The following is a 19546-nucleotide window of genomic DNA, read 5'->3' on the forward strand; positions in this document are numbered from 1 at the left end:
ATAGAATTTTGGTCATGCAAGCAATAATTGGCACAAGCAAATGTACAGACGGCAAGGCAACATTATTCACTGTGGCACATTTGCCATCGTTCCTCAGCCAAAACGTAGAGGCACAATCCTGCAATTGCTTGCTCAGTTACACCATTGCTAGGGGGGGAAGGGCCTCCACAAAAGAGAGCGATAGCGGCGATCTGGTCTACTGCTCAGAAGCACACATTTGGAGTATTTGGCTGCTATAAATTTCCACGCAATAAGGCACTTCGTTGGGTAAGTTAACTGTGATCACCTTGGTGAGGCTGGATGGGCAGCTTCCCAGACTTGATTAAGTCCACCATACCCCTCAGCATATCTGTAGTCATGTCTGAGTGGTCTTTCCTCGGTCTCTCGGGCGGCGGACCTGTGAGCAAACACCCACAAGTTTAGTAAAGCCAGCATCAAACAACAGAATAAACTCTATACTATCCAGGAACGACAAGGCCTCCCTCAGATCACTGGATGGCATTCACCTGTCAGTTGACGGCGTACAGCAAAATCGTTGATAATTTATAACACTTTTTGGGTTCGATTGCAAAAATGTCAATGGATCTACCCCAACATTTATAAATTTATAAAGTTTGTCACGTGAACAAAACTTACCAATTTGTTACTAATCGAAATGTGTTACTACTTCAACACACCGGGGCGTTGGAGAGCATACACACAACTAATTACTGTTTTTCTAGGACACCAATCAAGTGCATCTGTAGCACTATATGACACTGATGTTGCTACAAATATGCATCATCAGTCACTCCAAGGCATGCATATCTCAGTCCCAATTCATAAATACATCTCTCATTCATGCCGATTTTGGTAAATTTCTGCAACGTGAACGTCATAGATGATTCGGCCAAACGGTATTACACAACAGACTTGTGATCCATCGATTTGGAGGAAAAAATTGGTGGATCACGTATATCTGTGAAATTCCAAAACTCGCTGGCCTGTAAGATGTCGTTAAAGCAATTTTATTTGTGGACCCATATAATCAGACCTTTTGAGTGTTGTCGACTCACGTGTAGATTTTCTCCAGTTGCTACAGTTTCCACTATATTCAACACACTCCTTAAAAAGAATCTGGCCTTCAGAGCCCTCGTGAGAAATTGTTTTCACCCCTACTCCTCTTCCAATGTCACATCGTAGCCACGGCAGCGCAGGTTCGTCGAGGTATGGGTGGTTTTCTTTGTACCAGCTTGTTTTGTCGAGCCAGACCCAAACAGTGAAATTCTAGTCTGACAAGCCAACAAGCATGGCGGAGCAGGATTAATCATTTTCACCCCAGGTTTATTGCACATGAAGTCATATGCAGTGCAAAATCAATCTGTTGCCTTCTGAACCACACTGGCCTTGCTCGGCCCTGCGGTAGCTGTACAGTGGGTAAAAATGCAATGTGCGAGTTTTTCTGTACTAAAACACATCGTGCTCAGAGGAATGGCCCATACATACCACGCGAGGGCTCATATCCGTGTTGCGCATGCGGTCGATCGCCCCTGTACCCGTATCCATCTCGCGGGGGGGCATTTGAGGGCTTCCGCATGGGGGGCGGCCTCTCCATCTGCCGATCATCCACACGTGGCCCAGGCCGCTGGAACCCCTCCATGTGCCGCTCGTCCCGGTCTCTCGGTCGCTGGAACCCTTCGGGGTCCCTGTCCCTTGGCGGGCCGAGCCTTCGCGCTGCACTACCGCCGCCACCCACCCTGCCGGGGCCTGGAGGAAGTGGTAACCGGTGCTCGTCGTAGAGTTCAGGGCTGTGGTAGAAAGACTCTTGGCCGGGCTCTTGACGCAGCGCGTGCCGCCTGACCTCGTGGCCCCCGTCAGGCGTGTACTCCCGCCGAATCGGGTTATGCACGGTGCCGTGCACGCGATACGGCTCGAGGCTACGGGGCCTGACCAGGTAGGCCTGCCGCGGGCTTAGCTCCCTCTGGTTGTAGCGATCGTGGCCCCCCGACACCACCGATACGTAGCGTTGTGGGTCAGGAGGGCTCGGGCTGCGCGGCTTGCTGCCGTATGCTGCACCGACCTGGCGGCCGCCGTCGTGCGGGCCGCCGCCCAGGGGCCGCCGCGCGTCGTACGGCTCAACACGCGCCGGCTTGGGCTTGTCGTAGCGGTCGCCGCCCACGGGCCTCGGCGCGTCGTAGTGCATCGGCGCCACGTGCTTGCGCGTGTTGAAGTCGCCAGGGCTTTTGGGTCGTCCACGGATGGGGCCCGGGTCCATGTCTTCGTATGGGTCGCCCCCCATGGGCTGCACCCGCTCCTTGTAGTAGTCGGTGCCAACGCGCCGCGAATCCACGTGCTCGTCGCGCTCGGCAATGCCGGGGACGCGGTAGTCGGACGATGACTTTCCCGACAAGCCGTGAGCGTAGTCGCGGCCACCCATGCCGCCTCCACCGTAACCTGGGCCGGTCTTCATGTGGTAATCCTGACTCGCTTTGGGCATGCCGTGATAGTCACCCATCTGCTTCTTCGAGTCGACCGGCGCAACGTGGTCGTTGTCCTGGTACTCGTAGATCTTCTTCCTGGGGGTGATGTAGTCCATCTCGCGCGAGCTGTCGTAGCTGAAGATGAGCTTCTCAGGGTAGGATCTGCCCGCATCGCCCATGACGAGGCCCTGCTTGCCGGTGCGCTCCATGGGAGACATGTTCTGCATCATGCTCGACGGGCCCTCGTCGAGGTTTCGATCCGAGGGGAACCCATAGTCTTGGTTGCTGCCTCTAAAATAGTTTGCTCCTGTGAAAACAATATACATTTTATTCATTATGAAAACAGTGTGGCCGCCGAGCTACATTGGCTTCTGGTTGCCGAACTAATACATTCTCATGTCGCACTCATTACATACAAAGTGCTTGCCACAAATGAACCACAATACCTTGAGGATCTCATCAAGGAGCATAAACCATCACGCAAACTCTGATCATCCTCGCAGGGGCTTTTTGAAAGCCATCAAACAAAAACGGTCACCGCATGACAAGCTTTCAGATGCGCTTCAGCGGCAGTCTGGAATATTCTTCCTTCCGAGATTAGGAAGCCACTGTGACTGGAGCTGCATATTTTTAAGTCTACATTGAAAACTAATTTATTTAGAACAGCTTTGTCTTTAGTTTCTTGTCCTTCCCCCGCACCTCCGATTAGTACGATTGGCTACGTACAGTGCCAAAGACGTTCAACATACATACATCATAAACCATAACCAATCCACTGCTCGCCATTTCACTCACTATTCTGCAAAACAATCCATTTAAGTCCTCCACATTGACGGACTTCATCATTCCATCTCCATGATATACACACTCTCAGGCACGTTCTCCCCTTTGGCTGCCACACATTCATCACAACCACAGGCTATCTAGCCTTCTGCGCAAGCACACTAGATTTCAAAAGTCAATGTCTTGGGCATGTTCGGTCAACACGTTTATGAGAGAAGCAAAACAATGTTACAGTATTGCATGTTTTGTGTTTTAAAACCACATATATTATGGCCATGTGATTAGCATGTTTGACCATCACACAATGTTTTCTATAGAAGTGGGAAAGTAATCATTCAAGGGCTGTTCTCTCACACTGGTGCATTGGTTAGAGCGTTCCGAATGAATACGTCATCTCAAAAGATGGCACCAATCGCACAATTGGGTTACAATCTTGGGGGGGGAAAGAGCATCCAGATAAGCACAACGATTTAAAAAAAAACTTTCCGTTCACGAGACAACAAAGTACCTCAACCTCCGCCTCAATTACGTATCCCCCCTACTGCGATTGAGCTGGTTACCATCCAAGAATCTCACTCAGGGCCACAAAAACGCAGGCTAGCAGTGGAACGTAGACGTTCAGAATAAACACCTCATTCGAGACCGAAACATATTGCACCTCCTGACTTTGACATTACTCCGGGAAGACAATGAAGTAACCATCAACCGCATCAGAACAGGACGATGCACAAATCTCCTGGAAAAATGGAAAATTCAAGGCAAACCACAAAATTGTAGTATGATTGTGGCCATGCAAACCAAACTATGGACCTCATTTTTGGTTCTTTCGGTAAGGTCACGTAAATAAGAAAAAAAATTATTTCGTACATTTACAAACAAATGTTATTTTATTTTACATTCTTTTTTTTTATTTACGTGACTTTACCGAAAGAACCAAGAATATGAATTCCTGCAGTCACGAAAGTTTTAAGTCAAAATTTAAACTATGGACCAGAAAGTAAATCACTACTGTCTCCTCTCCTTCAACAGAGAAATAGTAAAACTACACTTCAGCTCTCTTCGTTGTTAACAAGCCTATGAAACTAAACTTAATATTTTATTTGACCAGATAAGGCCCACCGAGCTAAATAGCTCGTTTTCAGAAGCGACCTGACCGCAAATTATCGCTCAACTAAGCGGCTTATCACGTGAAAATTTATAGCAGCCAAATACTCGAAACGCGTTGTTTATAAATGTGGCGGGAAAAACAAGAGGACCTGGAGAAAAATCCACGCAAATTCCAAATATACAGCAGGCGTCAGGGTTGGGATCGAAACCACGACCACCTGCATACCAGGCGAGGACGTTAACATCTCGCCACCGTGGCACTCCACGGTGAACATATTTTATAAGTACTGCATGGAAAATGAGTAAAACACACCAAGAGCATATTAAAGTAAAAACAAAGTACTATATAATTCTGTTTAGGTTTAAGGGAGTTCAAGGAACCTGACCAAATCTTTGTATGTATTTTATTCTTTCCCATTGTACGTAGCGAACATTGCTTATCGGAGGTGCGAGGGAAAAACAAACTAAACACAAAATGCAGTTCTGTCGAAATGAGTTTTCAATCTCGAGGATTTAAAAGTGCATAGCTCCTCCAGTGGCTTCCTGATATCGGAAGAGCTTTCCAGACGGCCGCACAAGCGGCTCTTAAAGCGAGCGATGCAGTGACCTTAAATGTACCACAGCAGTCATTGAAATCGCAGCAGTCCACCAGCAGACGTGAGAGTCAACGATACACTGTTAAAATGAAAGCCGAAAACTGTTCCTCGGAAGATACCATTATTCATAGAATGTTTAATTCTTAAACATAAAAAATGTAGAATTGTTTGGCCTAACAAAGCCTTTGGCCGCCATCTTGAGGCCTTTCATTCAATACTCCAGCAACGACCATGAGCCCATTAGGCTATCTCTCAGTTAACAAAATATACACGCAATAACCCTCACTAACGCAGCAATTGTTTTGATTTTAATCTCTTAAAACAAATCATTCCACAAGAAATAGCAATTGGACACCGAGCCACGCAGGCTCCTAGGATGAAAGACCAGTCTCTTACATTCACAACCACTTCGTACAAAAATGTACGCGAATAATATAACATAGACGCGCCCCTGCGATTGTCTTTAACGCGCGATTAATCTAACTTGGAACGAACTTGGCGTAAGTGCAGGAGTTTGTTGTGCAATGTTGGCGCACGTCTCTCTCCCATACCCGAACTCTGCATTCTGCGAGCGCTCTGCCGCCGCTCAGAAAGATGAGGAGGCAGTCTCCGTTGTTAATATCTTCTTAATCCGGTAGAATCTTCCGGAAGACGTTGGGTCAACGTCTTCCAGAAGAGTCTACCGGATTAGGAAGAGGCGTACCTCAACGTGGAACCCAACGTATTCCGGAAGACTCTACCGGATTAGGAAGATATTATAAACGGAGACTGCCTCCTCATCTTTCTGAGCGGCGGCAGAGCGCTCGCGGAATGCAGAGTTCGGGTATGGGAGCGAGACGTGCGCCAACATTGCACAACAAAATCCTGCACTTACGCCAAGTTCGTTCCAAGTTAGATTAATCGCGCGTTAAAGACAATCGCAGGGGCGCGTCTATGTTATATTATTCGCGAACATTTTTGTACGACGTGGTTGTGAATGTAAGAGACTGGTCTTCATCCTAGGAGCCTGCGTGGCTCGGTGTCCAATTGCTATTTCTTGTGGAATTATTTGTTTTAAGAGATTAAAATCAAAACAATTGCAGCGTTAGTGAGGGTTATTGCGTGTATATTTTGTTAACTGAGAGATAGGCTAATGGGCTCATGGTCGTTGCGGGAGTATCGAATGAAAGGCCTCAAGATGGCGGCCAAAGGCTTTGTTAGGCCAAACAATTCTACATTTTTTTATGTTTAAGAATTAAACATTCTATGAATAATGGTATCTTCCGAGGAACAGTTTTCGGCTTTCATTTTAACAGTGTATCGTTGACTCTCACGTCTGCTGGTGGACTGCTGCGATTTCAATGACTGCTGTGGTACATTTAAGGTCACTGCATCGCTCGCTTTAAGAGCCGCTTGTGCGGCCGTCTGGAAAGCTCTTCCGATATCAGGAAGCCACTGGAGGAGCTATGCACTTTTAAATCCTCGAGATTGAAAACTCATCTCGGCAGAACTGCATTTTGTGTTTAGTTTGTTTTTCCCTCGCACCTCCGATAAGCAATGTTCGCTACGTACAATGGGAAAGAAAATCAAATACATACAAAGATTTGGTCGGGTTCCTTGAACTCCCTTAAACCTAAACAGAATTAAATAGTACTTTGTTTTTACTTTAATATGCTCTTGGTGTGTTTTACTCATTTTTCATGCATTACTTATAAAATATGTTCACCGTGGAGTGCCACGGTGGCGAGATGTTAACTTCCTCGCCTGGTATGCAGGTGGTTGTGGTTTCGATCCCAACCCTGACGCCTGCTGTATATTTGGAATTTGCGTGGATTTTTCTCCAGGTCCTCTTGTTTTTCCCGGCACATTTATAAACAACGCGTTTCGAGTATTTGGCTGCTAAAAATTTTCACGTGATAAGCCGCTTAGTTGAGCGATAATTTGCGGTCAGGTCGCTTCTGAAAACGAGCTATTTAGCTCAGTGGGCCTAATCTGGTAAAATCAAATATTAAGTTTATTTTCATAGGCTTGTTAACCACGAAGAGAGCTGAAGTGTAGTTTTACTATTTCTCTGTTGAAGGAGAGGAGACAATAGTGATTTACTGTATGGTCGATAGTTTGGTTTGCATGGCCACAATCATACTACAGTTCTGTGGTTTGTCTTGAATATTCCATTTATACGGGAGATTTGCGCATCGGCCTGTTCTGATGCGGTTGATGGTTACTTGATTGTCTTCCAGGAGTAATGTCAAAGTCAGGAGGTGCTATTAATATGTTTCGGTCTCGAATGAGGTGTTTATTCTGAACATCTACGTTGTTCCACTGCTAGCCTGCGTTTTTGTGGCCCTGAGTGAGATTCTAGGATGATGACCAGCTCATTTGCAGTAGGGGGGATACGTAATTGAGGCGGAGGTTGAGGTACTTTGTTGTATCGTGAACGTAAAGTAACTTTTTTTAGAAAATTCGATGTGCTTATCTGGATGATATTTTTTATTACACGCTTTTATTTAACTCACTATGTTGTTGTTGTATCCTCAAATCTTGTAACTCAATTTTAACCCACTTCCCAATGTGGTATCGACTGCAAACTTGGTATACTTATGTCTTACTGATGACAATACTCTAGTCTATCATTAAAAATAAAATAAACTATTTTTAAACAATGTTTTACACGCTTTCTATTAACTCACTCTGTTGTATCCTCAAATCTTGTAACTCAATTTTAACCCACTTCCCAATGTGCTATCGACTGCAAACTTGGTATACTTATGTCATACTGATGACAATACTATATTCTATCATAAAAAAATAAACCATCTTTTTTATGTTATGTTTCGCCTTTGGTTTAATTGTCCACGATCAACTGACGTTGGCTGTAAATCACCACGGTCCCTTACGTTATGGCAAACCTCGGGGCCACTTCCTGGAGTCGTGGAGTTCTGCCATTACTCGTATGGTACATTTAATTAAAGCGTGTTTTTAAAAAAGTATTTTTAAATATTACTTATTTCCTCCAAAGGTTGTAACCCAATTGTGCGATTGGTGCCATCTCATGAGATGAAGTATTCATTCGGAACGCTCTAACCAATGCACCAGTGTGAGAGAACAGCCCTTGAATGAGTACTTTCCCACTTCTATAGAAAATAATTGTTGCATGATCAAACATACCAATCACATGGCCATAATATATGTGGTGTTTAAATCACAAAACATGCAATACTGTAACATTGTTTTGCTTCTCTCATAAACGTGTTGACCGAACATGCCCAAGACATTGACTTATGAAATCTAAGTGTGCTTGCGCAGAAGGCTAGATGGCCTGTGGTTGAGACGAATGTGTGGCAGCCAAAGGGGAGAACGTGCCTGAGAGTGTGTATATCATGAAGATGGAAATATGAAGTCTGTCAATGTGGAGGACTTAAATGGATTGTTTTGCAGGATAGGGAAGGAACTGACCAGCAGTGGATTGGTTATGGTTTATGATGATGTATGTATGTTGAACGTCTTTGGCACTGTACGTAGCCAACCGTACTAATCGGAGGTGCGGGGGAAGGACAACAAACTCAAGACAAAGCAGTTCTAAGGAAATTCGTTTTCAATGTAGACTGAAAAGGGTGCAGCTCCAGTCACAGTGGCTTCCTAATCTCGGAAGGAAGAATATTCTAGACTGCTGCTGAAGCGCATCTGAAAGCATGTCATGCGGTGACCGTCTTTGTTTGATGGCTTTCAAAAAGCCCCTGCGAGGATGATCAGAGTTTGCGTGATGGTTTATGCTCCTTGATGAGATCCTCAAGGTATTGTGGTTCATTTGTGGCAAGCACTTTGTATGTAATAAGTGCGACATGAGAATGTATTAGTTCGGCAACCAGAAGCCAATGTAGCTCGCGGCCACACTGTTTTCATAATGAATAAAATGTATATTGTTTTCACAGGAGCAAACTATTTTAGAGGCAGCAACCAAGACTATGGGTTCCCCTCGGATCGAAACCTCGACGAGGGCCCGTCGAGCATGATGCAGAACATGTCTCCCATGGAGCGCACCGGCAAGCAGGGCCTCGTCATGGGCGATGCGGGCAGATCCTTCCCTGAGAAGCGCATCTTCAGCTACGACAGCTCGCGCGAGATGGACTACATCACCCCCAGGAAGAAGATCTACGAGTACCAGGACAACGACCACGTTGCGCCGGTCGACTCGAAGAAGCAGATGGGTGACTATCACGGCATGCCCAAAGCGAGTCAGGATTACCACATGAAGACCGGCCCAGGTTACGGTGGAGGCGGCATGGGTGGCCGCGACTACGCTCACGGCTTGTCGGGAAAGTCATCGTCCGACTACCGCGTCCCCGGCATTGCCGAGCGCGGCGAACACGTGGATTCAAGGCGAGTTGGCACCGACTACTACAAGGAGCGGGTGCAGCCCATGGGGGGCGACCTGTACGAAGACATGGACCCGGGACCCATGCGCGGACGACCCAAGAACACTGGCGACTTCGACGCACGAAAGCACGTGGCGCCGCGCAGCCTGAACCCTCCTGATCCGCAACGCTACGTATCGGTGGTGTCGGGGGGCCACGATCGCTACAACCAGAGGGAGCTCAGCCCGCGGCAGGCCTACCAGGTCAGGCCCCGTAGCCTCGAGCCGTATGGCGTGCACGGCACCGTGCATAACCCGATTCGGCGGGAGTACACGCCTGACGGGGGCCACGAGGCCAGGCGGCACGCGCTGCGTCAAGAGCCCGGCCAAGAGTCTTTCTACCACAGCCCTGAACTCTACGACGAGCACCGGTCACCACTTCCTCCAGGCCCCGGCAGGGTGGGTGGCGGCGGTAGTGCAGCGCGAAGGCTCGGCCCGCCAAGGGACAGGGACCCCGAAGGGTTCCAGCGACCGAGAGACCGGGACGAGCGGCACATGGAGGGGTTCCAGCGGCCTGGGCCACGTGTGGATGATCGGCAGATGGAGAGGCCGCCCCCCATGCGGAAGCCCTCAAATGCCCCCCCGCGAGATGGATACGGGTACAGGGGCGATCGACCGCATGCGCAACACGGATATGAGCCCTCGCGTGGTATGTATGGGCCATTCCTCTGAGCACGATGTGTTTTAGTACAGAAAAACTCGCACATTGCATTTTTACCCACTGTACAGCTACCCCAGGGCCGAGCAAGGCCAGTGTGGCTCAGAAGGCAACAGATTGATTTTGCACTGAATGTGACTTCATGTGCAATAAACCTGGGGTGAAAATGATTCATCCTGCTCCGCCATACTTGTTGGCTTGTCGGACTAGAATTTCACTGTTTGGGTCTGGCTCTACAAAACAAAAGCTGACCTCGACTTTTGTGCCCCGCCCACTCCATTCTGACACTTGGGCTACGCCCACTTTTAAACCTTTATAAACAGTTGCATTTAGAGGCTTTACCCCCCTTTTATCTCCGCCTGATGACGACCGCTTGTGTTGCGATCGAAACGTCTGAGTTTTTTGTTTGTTTTATTTTTATTAATTTGAACCTATCTACGTGACTTTACCGAAAGACCCAAAGAATATGCATTATAAATTATCAATATTTTTGCTGTATGCCATCAACTGACAGGTGAATGCCATCCAGTGATCTTAGGGAGGCCTTGTCGTTCCTGGATAGTATAGAGTTTATACTGTTGTTTGATGCTGGCTTTACTAAACTTGTGGGTGTTTGCTCACAGGTCCACCACCCGAGAGACCGAGGAAAGACCACTCGGACATGACTACAGATATGCTGAGGGGTATGGTGGACTTAATCAAGTCTGGGAAGCTGCCCATCCAACCTCACCAAGGTGATGACAGTTAACTTACCCAACGAAGTGCCTTATTGCGTGGAAATTTATAGCAGCCAAATACTCCAAATGTGTGCTTCTGAGCAGCAGACCAGATCGCCGCTATCGCTGTCTTTTGTGGAGGCCCTTCCCCCCCTAGCAATGGCGTGAACGAGCAAGCAATTGCAGGATTGTGCCTCTACGTTTTGGCTGAGGAACGATGGCAAACGTGCCACAGTGAATAATGTTGCCTTGCCCTCTGTACATTTGCCTGCGCCAATTATTGCTTGAATGACCAAAATTCTATTGTAAAAGGTAACGGTCACTGGTTTACATTGTATCGTTTAACAATCGTTTAATTCAGTCACATTCCTGTTACTAAATCACCTGGAATGTACCTGATCTTATAAGATCTCAGAAGCTTGAGTAGGGCATAGCCTGTCTACATCTCTCATGACCGACAAGCGTGCACAACACGGTGTCGAAGGTTCTGGGGCTACGTGGTGGGCAGGGCATTGTTTTATACCTCCCCTCCTTCATCTATGCTGCCTATCTTATCCAGCTCGCCCTGTCCTGCATGCTGACCTCCATGACCCACATGGTGTAAGGATATCCTCATCCAGCAGCTAAAGGGCTCTACACATACAATTTTATTGCATATGCAAGTAAAAACAACCATGACACAAACGTCATTAATATTGGTTCAAATTAGCAACACTTGCAGAAATAGTTAAAACTCTTGGCAACTGCCCCGAGTGCCGTGTGTACACGCCGTGCCGTGGTCCGCTTGCCGTCTCGCTGATGGAGCATCATCTCTCCTCTACGCTTCATCGCAGAACCGGAACGGCGCGGTCACAGGGAGCGCATGGTGGAGCCGAGAATTGACTCGACGGTGGAGGCTGCGTCGATCCTACGGGATGTCGTCCACCTGCTCAAGGTGGATAAGATGAGAGGTAGGGACTCTCGCGCACGTTCACCAGAACCATACTTGGAAGTTCCAGGGTTCAATTTCCGACCCGGGGGTGCCTTTCTGTGTGCAGTTTGTTCTCTCCCTGTTCAGCATGGGTTTCCTCTGGTTCTAGATTTGAAGCTTTCGTGACTGCAAGGATCCATACTCTTTGGTTCTATTCGGTAAAGTCACGTAGGTAAAAAAATAAAACAACAAAAAATGTTTTCCTCTGGTTTCTCCCAAAAATTTTCCCACAAATAAAATAGGATGCAATGTAACTGGTATTGGCCAAATATCCCAATGCTCAAAATTTTTTCTCAAATTACTCAATTTGGACTACACATCGCAACAGCCCAACTGCAAAAAATTGCCAGGACCCCCCTTAATAAATCTTGAGGCTTTTTTTGGTAAACAAGCAAAATAATATAGTAATTTAAACGTGCGAATTAGTGTGGAATACCCCATTATCTCTTTTTTACAAGTACTATTTAATTTGCAACCTAGATAATCCACCCACAGATGATGAGAGGTTTTAATCAATTTGTGTGATCTTGTGTTTAAGAAACCTAACGTCTATGAGTCCACGTCATCTTTGTTTCTTCTTCCTCTCAGGTGGCATGGACCGCCCATGTTCCCCTCCAAGCCCCCCACCGCACGGGTGAGTCCTAAGTGTTGTGCTCACTGCTGTGATAACCTTGCGCAAAAAGACCCATCGGGAATTGCCAAATAGAATCCAATCTCAATGTGTTTTCAACTTGGGCGACTTACGTGTTAGCGAGTTTCACATCAGCAATCATTTGGCTCGGAAGAAATGTCAAGAAGGTGTTTCAACTTGAGTGTATTGTTTGTATGGTCGCTACGTAGCAGAGGTGGGGCGAGGAGGGGTAAGAGCACTGCGCCAGCATCATTGAGATCCTTAGTTGAATTGCTGGAATTCCATGTGAAATAAAGCAGGATTTTCAAGTCAAGCAAGCTGAAGCTGATGAACATAGATGACCGCATGGGGGGGGATGTGGAAACACCCCCACAACACTTGTGTTTGCCCATCACAGCTTTGAAGCTCGAATGTATACGTGTGTGTCAAGCGATATGTGTGGCAGACCACTAAAACATCCCGTAAGGCAGTCATGTGGATGTGTAGTGAGATCTGCTGCGGCGCTCAATGTCATGCAGGGCCTTTTCTGGTGTCTTCCGTCAATGTGATGTCGTCTCTAAGCTGGGGGGCTTTCGCATTGTTTGAAGCTTCATAGCATTGTACCTTCCACTCCTCCAGTGTCAAAATTAAGATGTTACTCATGAAAAATTGTGAAATATATTTAATTGTGATTTTGCCATGCCTTTTCAATCCTGTAAAAGTGCATGTGTTGCATCATTTGAGAAGATGAAGTGTGAATTTACGATTTTTCGTTGGGTTGTGGGTTTAGTTGTTGGTAGGTGCCATTTCGAACAATATGTAGAACAAATGGAGATTTGATCTCTAACCCTTCTAAATAATTTTCTCCTGCTGGTAAACACATCAAGCTGAGCACAGATGTTCAATGACGTGAAAAGCTGTGCACAACACGTTCATCAGATTGTTACCGTAGTTGGAATTATTTTGAAGAGAGAATTATTTCGTTGCAATGCTTATCACCCTTCTGTTTGTCATGTTGCCTTGATGTTTGTCTTGCAATTGGGATAATCTGCAGGCGAGCGTCGACAAACCAGGACTTTTATGATCCCTTACAACATGCTCTTTTGACTTGGCGGCCACAGCTTGAGCAACATTCCTGACAATTCTTGGCATCGAATTATTTTGAAAGGATTTTTTAATTAAATGAAATGTTCTTCAGTGTTTCTTTTGGTGGCCCAGCCATTTTGCCAAATGCTATTAAACTATCACACGTGCTATTACTTGGAAGCTGTTTTACAGTGCTAATGCTGTGTATGTAGGGTTTAATTTGTATTTCCCTCTTTTTGTTTACATTTTATTCGGTACACAGAGCCAAGCCTCGCCAGCCCTGTACCCCCACCTCACCGTGCATCTCAGTCAAACCACATACCCCCATCTTCTCCCCTCAGCCTCTCCCTCTCCCCATGCAGACTGGCCACCAACACAATAACGAGTGTTACTACTCTTCCAGGTTTGGATCTCCCCAAGGTTCTTACGATCCCCGCTCTGGACCCGGCCCCTCTGGCTATTTCGGTCGGCACGACGGTCACGGCAACCGGGGACCTCCCCCGGTCCCCCATGGTGGGCCGAGAAGACACGACAGGGGCGGCCGAATGATGGGCCGTGGTCCTCCTGGGTCCCCCCCTGATATGCGGGGGGGCCGACGCATGGATGCCCCTCAGTCGGGCCATTTTCCTCCTCGTGAAAGAAGTCCCTTCCGGAACGAGCGCAACATCCCTGGGCCCGGCGGCGTAAGTACTTCCTGTTGCTCAGCGATGACCTTCAGGCTTGGCGTCGTGGCCCATCTGCTGGAGGCTGATTGCCCTCGGAAGTTCACTCAGAAGTCTGCTGGATTGTTTGCCGTACCTCGGCAGCATTGTTGCGGGTCGACAATTGGGCCGAGTTTTTGCTGTGGTTTGTTTTAAGTGAAAAACACTGCTGCGTCGCAAAGGACTCATTTTGTACGGTCACACGAGGTTTACTTTGGCTTACGTTCCATCTCGCGTTTGCCCCTATGGAGAGGGAGATCCCAGAATGTTGAGTGGTTTCAGGTTTCCGGGTCCTGTTGCGCTTGAAAGGCTGTGAAGATCGACCTTGTGCACTCTGCCCAAGTGAACATACAAAGAGAAGCACGCTGCAGCATCGAGACGACAAAGAAGGAGCTCACGTCTTGCCAGCTGTCCTGTGAATGAAGCCAATCCAATGCACCTTTGGGTTTGGCATGGGAACGGAAAGGCTGCGTGAGCATCTTTTAGAACTCGCTTGGCAGTACCACTGACTAGTGTGGCACCATTGGAAAAGCAATATATTTAACGGTTCACTTGAATTGCACCGCGATGGATAGTGGAAATGTTTTGGAAACTTGCCCTTATGTGGTGTGACGCTAAGATCGTGAGGTCATCTCATCGTAGAATCATCGAGCAGTTTTACGTCTGCACACTGGGAAGAAAAACCCAGCAGTCCAAGAAGATGGAATGTTGGATCATCCAAACAATTGTAATGTTTAAAATTTACAAAGTCAGAAATAGATATCAAAGAATCTGTTGCTTTCACATTAATTCCACATTGACGTGAAAACAAGGATCAGTCGTCAAAAGTATTTGAATCACATTTGAATGTGAAAATTGCCATGTGTCTTGAATGTTTGAATAGTTTTGGGAAAAGCCTGGGCATTGCTCATCTGGAATTGTCTTCAACTGTATTGACAACTGAATGTTGAGTGCTCTCTTGTGGAGATAATGTTTTCAATTGACTTCATTTTTATTGTACTTTCATCAATGTGCAAACATGGACTTCATGTTGATGAGGACTGGTTCATAAGGTAGATTGTGGAAAGAAAGGCACATCGTTCATTTGAGAGAGACTATTTGACTAAAATACTCGTAAAAGGAAACTGTCCGCTGAAGGAATAGCGCAGTGCAGACTATGCAAATCACTTTCTGAAGCCGGAAGTTAATGGATTTTGTTTAGGCATTGAGAAATTCACCCTTTTGAAGGGGATTGCAGTACACAAAACGTACAACGACAATGGACATCTGGAGCATTGGGTTTTCTCTTGCATCGCTTAACAATTGAGTGATTGCCAGACAACTTAGTCAAGTGCTGATGACCGAGATAATGGCAGTGGAGAGTAAAGAGTTGTGATGACCTTGATCAAAATATATTCGCTGTCAACTTGACAAGTCATAGGGCCAAGTTTCGTTTGGAATGCCTCTTCTTTCTCTACAAAGGAGAAAGGGTTTTTATCAGACAAGAAGAAGAGATGTTAAAGCAATCTACAAGTGTAGCACGTGGAACTTTGACGTAACCACCTTGAGCATCCCTAATGCTGCGATGTGTCACGGCGGCTGAAAAACAGTAAGTTTTACCTTTTGTGTGAGTGTGGTGGCACCGGCGTGAATAATGCCCACCTCTTTTTGTTTCTGTGCCAAAGAATACAATGCGAATGCCCATGAAACGAAGGGCAATGGATCTTCCGATGATGTCGCAGAACAAGCGCATGCGAATTCAAGGTGAGTGACTTGCTTGCGCATTTGCTCTCGAGGCATCGCGATGGCACCTTTTGCCTTCAGCATCATGTCATAAGACAAAAGTATCCATTCAAATCTCTTGTAGAGCAATGCAAACATTTGTGTGAGAGAACAATGGGCCATTCGCTAATTTGAGATAGACTTGAAGGGACCCCTGTTCCACACAGCATGACATTCAAACCAATGTATTTCATTGTAGGGGTTGAAATGTCGCCAAATTACATTAAGAACCAAATTAAAAGGTTTTTTGCGCAGTCATTAACCCACTATACTTGAGACAATGTTTAACAGGTGGCTGCCTGCATTCAAACCCAGGATGTAAGTGATTCCGGTAAATAAATATTCAATGGATGTAGTGTTTAGGTTTTTATTCATATAATTCAAATATTTTGCTTTGTAGCTAGTTTAATACCAGTCAACTGGCATATAATGAATTTGAAATGTAAGTGTTAATTTCTTGGACGCAGGATTCCGCTCACTGGATAGAGTCTCCCGTGAAGTGGATCGTGATATTCAATGTATTTTTTGTGTTCACTCGGGATCCTTGCCCCCCTTGCATGTGTGTTTTGTTTTTAGATTCTGCGCAAGGATACGGTACAGGAGATGAACACGAGATGGAAGACCGCTACTGGATCAAGTGAGTGTCTCTAAATATTTGAACAAAAGCTTATACACGAACCCCCCACTTGTTCTAAAGGGATGTATTTCCCCACGGACAATGTTAAACTCAGGGGTTGCGTTCTTCGCCGACATGACGTGCACAGATGCATAAGGTAACATTTTCACTAATATAAATAAATAGGTAAAGCTTAGCAGAGATGTTTGCACAGCTTGCAGATCGAGGCCGCTTGGTAGGCAGTGGTGGAGTTATGCAGATGGGTAGGCCAAGTCGTGGGTAGGCTAAGCATTCTGGCACGATCGCTATAGATTTACGCATTATGCGATGTTTTGGATATGTCACCCATTACTTCGGGAATATTGCCGTAAGAGTAATGTTTCACACATGCGTTCTTTTACAAAATAAATCCGCAAAGTTTTTCTTGCAATTCTTAACGAGGAGCGCACGTGGTGAATACAGGGACTATATCTTGCGATGTAAGTTCGTCCTCCACGCGTCTTGTCTATCAACAAATAATAATCTCCACTTGTTCAGCCTCCATTTGTCAGCCCGTCATTTTGTTTGATCACTGCACACATGTTAGGAAGTCGTATAGCTTTAAAAAGTACTAAAGGGCTTTAGAAATTAGCAAAACACAGTAAATGATGATGGTGTCTCTGGAAACAAAGCAAAGGAGAACAGTATTACATCTCCAGGTTACATTTGATATTTCCAGAATGCTTGGCCGACCCACGATCTTGGTGAGAACTATTCAAGTTAATGCAGGAAAAAAAATCTAGAATGAGCTAAAAATGTGGCACCTTTAACTGCCACCAAAATTACTGGTAGCAGAAGTGGAATTCTAGAAAATATGGAAAGACTTTAGTGCCTGGATTGAAGATAAAATCGGCGTAGCGTGCCGATTACTACATTGATCATTAAGGAATAAGCTTACAGTTTAAAAACCTCAAGAAAATTAATCGTGAGATTCAAAATGGAAACTTTTGGAGCTCACCGTGGCTTGTTCAACCAGGTGTCATATTAAAGCGTCAGGTGAAACTGCAAGTGTTGACAGTGAAGCGGAAAGAAACTATCCTCTAACATTTTGAAAGAACCTATTGAAGAAGGTGGCTATACACCTAAGTAAGTGTTCAAAGTGGATGACACAAGGCTATATCAGAAAGCGAATATTCTTGGTTCTTTCGGTAAAGTCACGTAGAAGGGAAATAATAAAAATAAAACAACATTTTTATTATTTCCCTTCTACGTGACTTTACCGAAAGAACCAAGAATATGAATCCCTGCAGTCACGAAAGCTTTAAATAGAAAAGCGAATGTCGGCAAAAACATTACTTTTCTAAACAATAGAAGACCGCCAAGTTATAAAGCAGCCAAATATCGATTTACTGTCCTGCTAGATCAGAACTCTTCAGGACATTTCACGCTCAAACCTTGGCATTGTTTACCACTCGGGAGACACCAATAACTGTGAAAGGTTATTCAAAAGAACATCCGCCTGTTTTTTGACAATAAAAATTTTCTCGGGTCATGATAGCAGTTTTCTAGAAGGGTTTAATTAGCATTTCTGCCTAGCTGTGATGGAATATTGCAACAACAACAACTTGGCACACAAGACAAAGCTCTGAAAACGTGCCTGATGAGTTTAAGCTAATTTGCATTGAGTTAAAATTAATGTTAACTTGTAATCATTTGCATTTCCGTACACTTAATGATATTAAGCACATATTTTTCTCCAGAAATGGTCGGCTCGGAATGCAACTCCTGAGTTCGCTTTCGGTAGAATTTCATAGGAACTTATCCCTTGTATATAGCAGGAGATTCCTGTACATTAAACTTGCTTGATTAATACAATGTCTGCTTTCACTCAACATGTAATATGCGAACGCCTCTGAAAGGAAGATGTGTTCCATGTTACGTCTAAACTCCAAAGATGCAATAAATAAAAGGGAATTTCTTCAGTGAAACTTGTGAGCACTAAATGACTTTAGTCACTGCTCACATTGACATTTGACCCATCTTCAACACGCGGACCCACGTGTCGTCGGTGAGGTTAAATCTCGGCCTCGGTGACCTGTAGCGCGCTCGGCCTGTGCCCAAAGGTGCAAGTACGGCTGCTCGCTGTGCAAGTTCTTCACGTACGACGAGAAGATCATCAAGGAGCACATGACGGGCGACAACCACCGGCACACGCTGCGTCTCGTGGACACCCTCTTCCCCAACGACAAACACATCTCACACTTTCTGCATGTGAGTGCCAGCTTGCTCTGGGGTCCGATGCTAATGCGGCCCTCTGGAAATTATAAATCAAAATTTATTGATACTGGAGGAATCCGATGAGCTATAAAGCTCTTTTTTCACAGATGTCCAATCGGGGCAGGTCAGAACGTTACAGCAACAAACAATACAAACACGCGATAGGAGTAAAACGTATAGGAAAGGTAAGAACATCAATTTAAAAATATACAAACAAAACGAAACTTTTTTTTTATACCAGGTAAACCCACTGACCTATTAGCTTCTCTTTCAGAAGCGACCGGGCCATAAATTATGATATCTCAACGTCACAACGCTAGGTAGTGTTGGTTATCAGAGACAGAGCACAGATGTACAGTATAATGGTAGATTTTTCTGCACTAACCTTATGCTTCCCACAATATAGTCCTACAACCTATATAACACCACCTGTTGTACATGGCGATCACTCATCCAAGTTATATGCAGGCTCAACTCTGCTTAGCTCCTGAGATCTCAAGAGATTCTGGGTACTTTGCAGGTGATTTGGTCCTGGGCTGAGATTGGTTAAGGATAATTATTTTATAAAGGAGAATCTGTCCCATTCCACTCGCGTTCATGCAGTGCCTGCTTGCATACCTGTCAACCCCTTTTCAGTGCCTACCTTATTACAGACCAATTCAGATCTTATTGATCACCCCGTGCCCTTATAAATCTCAAACACAAGCAGACAAACATTGTTACTAAACAAAAACTTTTTATGTATTCATGTTGATAATTGTTATCAATGATATTACTTATCATGCTACTGTGATCTTGCATGCTGATGATGCTGCTTGCTTGATATGTGGATGC

The 19546-nt window shown here is 45.6% G+C and overlaps 2 protein-coding genes and 1 long non-coding RNA gene across 6 annotated transcripts in view; 1 reads left to right on the forward strand and 2 right to left on the reverse strand.

Annotated features, from left to right (window-relative positions):
• LOC116953127 (uncharacterized) overlaps positions 1 to 5640 on the reverse strand; it is a 29476-nt gene extending 23836 nt beyond the window's left edge. Inside the window, exons 1-3 of one of the 4 annotated variants that reach the window (XM_032972993.2) lie at positions 5497 to 5640; positions 1486 to 2766; positions 287 to 397 (exon numbers count right to left, since the gene is read on the reverse strand). In XM_032972993.2, coding sequence (XP_032828884.2) covers positions 287 to 397; positions 1486 to 2766; positions 5497 to 5509 — 1405 coding nt within the window. In that variant the 5' untranslated portion in view covers positions 5510 to 5640. Of the gene's footprint in view, positions 1 to 286; positions 398 to 1485; positions 2767 to 5341 lie in introns of all 4 variants that reach the window. The other 3 variants (XM_032972992.2, XM_032972995.2, XM_032972994.2) reach the window with 3 other exon arrangements.
• Positions 1 to 19546, reverse strand: part of LOC142931203 (uncharacterized) — a 120195-nt gene that overhangs the window by 67394 nt on the left and 33255 nt on the right. The gene's annotated exons all lie outside the window — the stretch shown is intronic.
• LOC116953128 (uncharacterized) overlaps positions 5656 to 19546 on the forward strand; it is a 28918-nt gene continuing 15027 nt past the window's right edge. The window contains exons 1-9 of the mRNA XM_032972996.2: positions 5656 to 5768; positions 8857 to 9987; positions 10620 to 10730; positions 11546 to 11662; positions 12271 to 12316; positions 13782 to 14061; positions 15744 to 15822; positions 16417 to 16477; positions 18559 to 18706. Coding sequence (XP_032828887.2) covers positions 5756 to 5768; positions 8857 to 9987; positions 10620 to 10730; positions 11546 to 11662; positions 12271 to 12316; positions 13782 to 14061; positions 15744 to 15822; positions 16417 to 16477; positions 18559 to 18706 — 1986 coding nt within the window. The 5' untranslated portion in view covers positions 5656 to 5755. The remainder of the gene's footprint in view (positions 5769 to 8856; positions 9988 to 10619; positions 10731 to 11545; positions 11663 to 12270; positions 12317 to 13781; positions 14062 to 15743; positions 15823 to 16416; positions 16478 to 18558; positions 18707 to 19546) is intronic.

The sequence above is a fragment of the Petromyzon marinus genome, chromosome 50 (assembly GCF_048934315.1).
Source record: "Petromyzon marinus isolate PM22_M1 ecotype Great Lakes invasive population chromosome 50, UKy_Petmar_22M1.pri1.0, whole genome shotgun sequence".
NCBI classification, from domain to species: domain Eukaryota; kingdom Metazoa; phylum Chordata; class Hyperoartia; order Petromyzontiformes; family Petromyzontidae; genus Petromyzon; species Petromyzon marinus.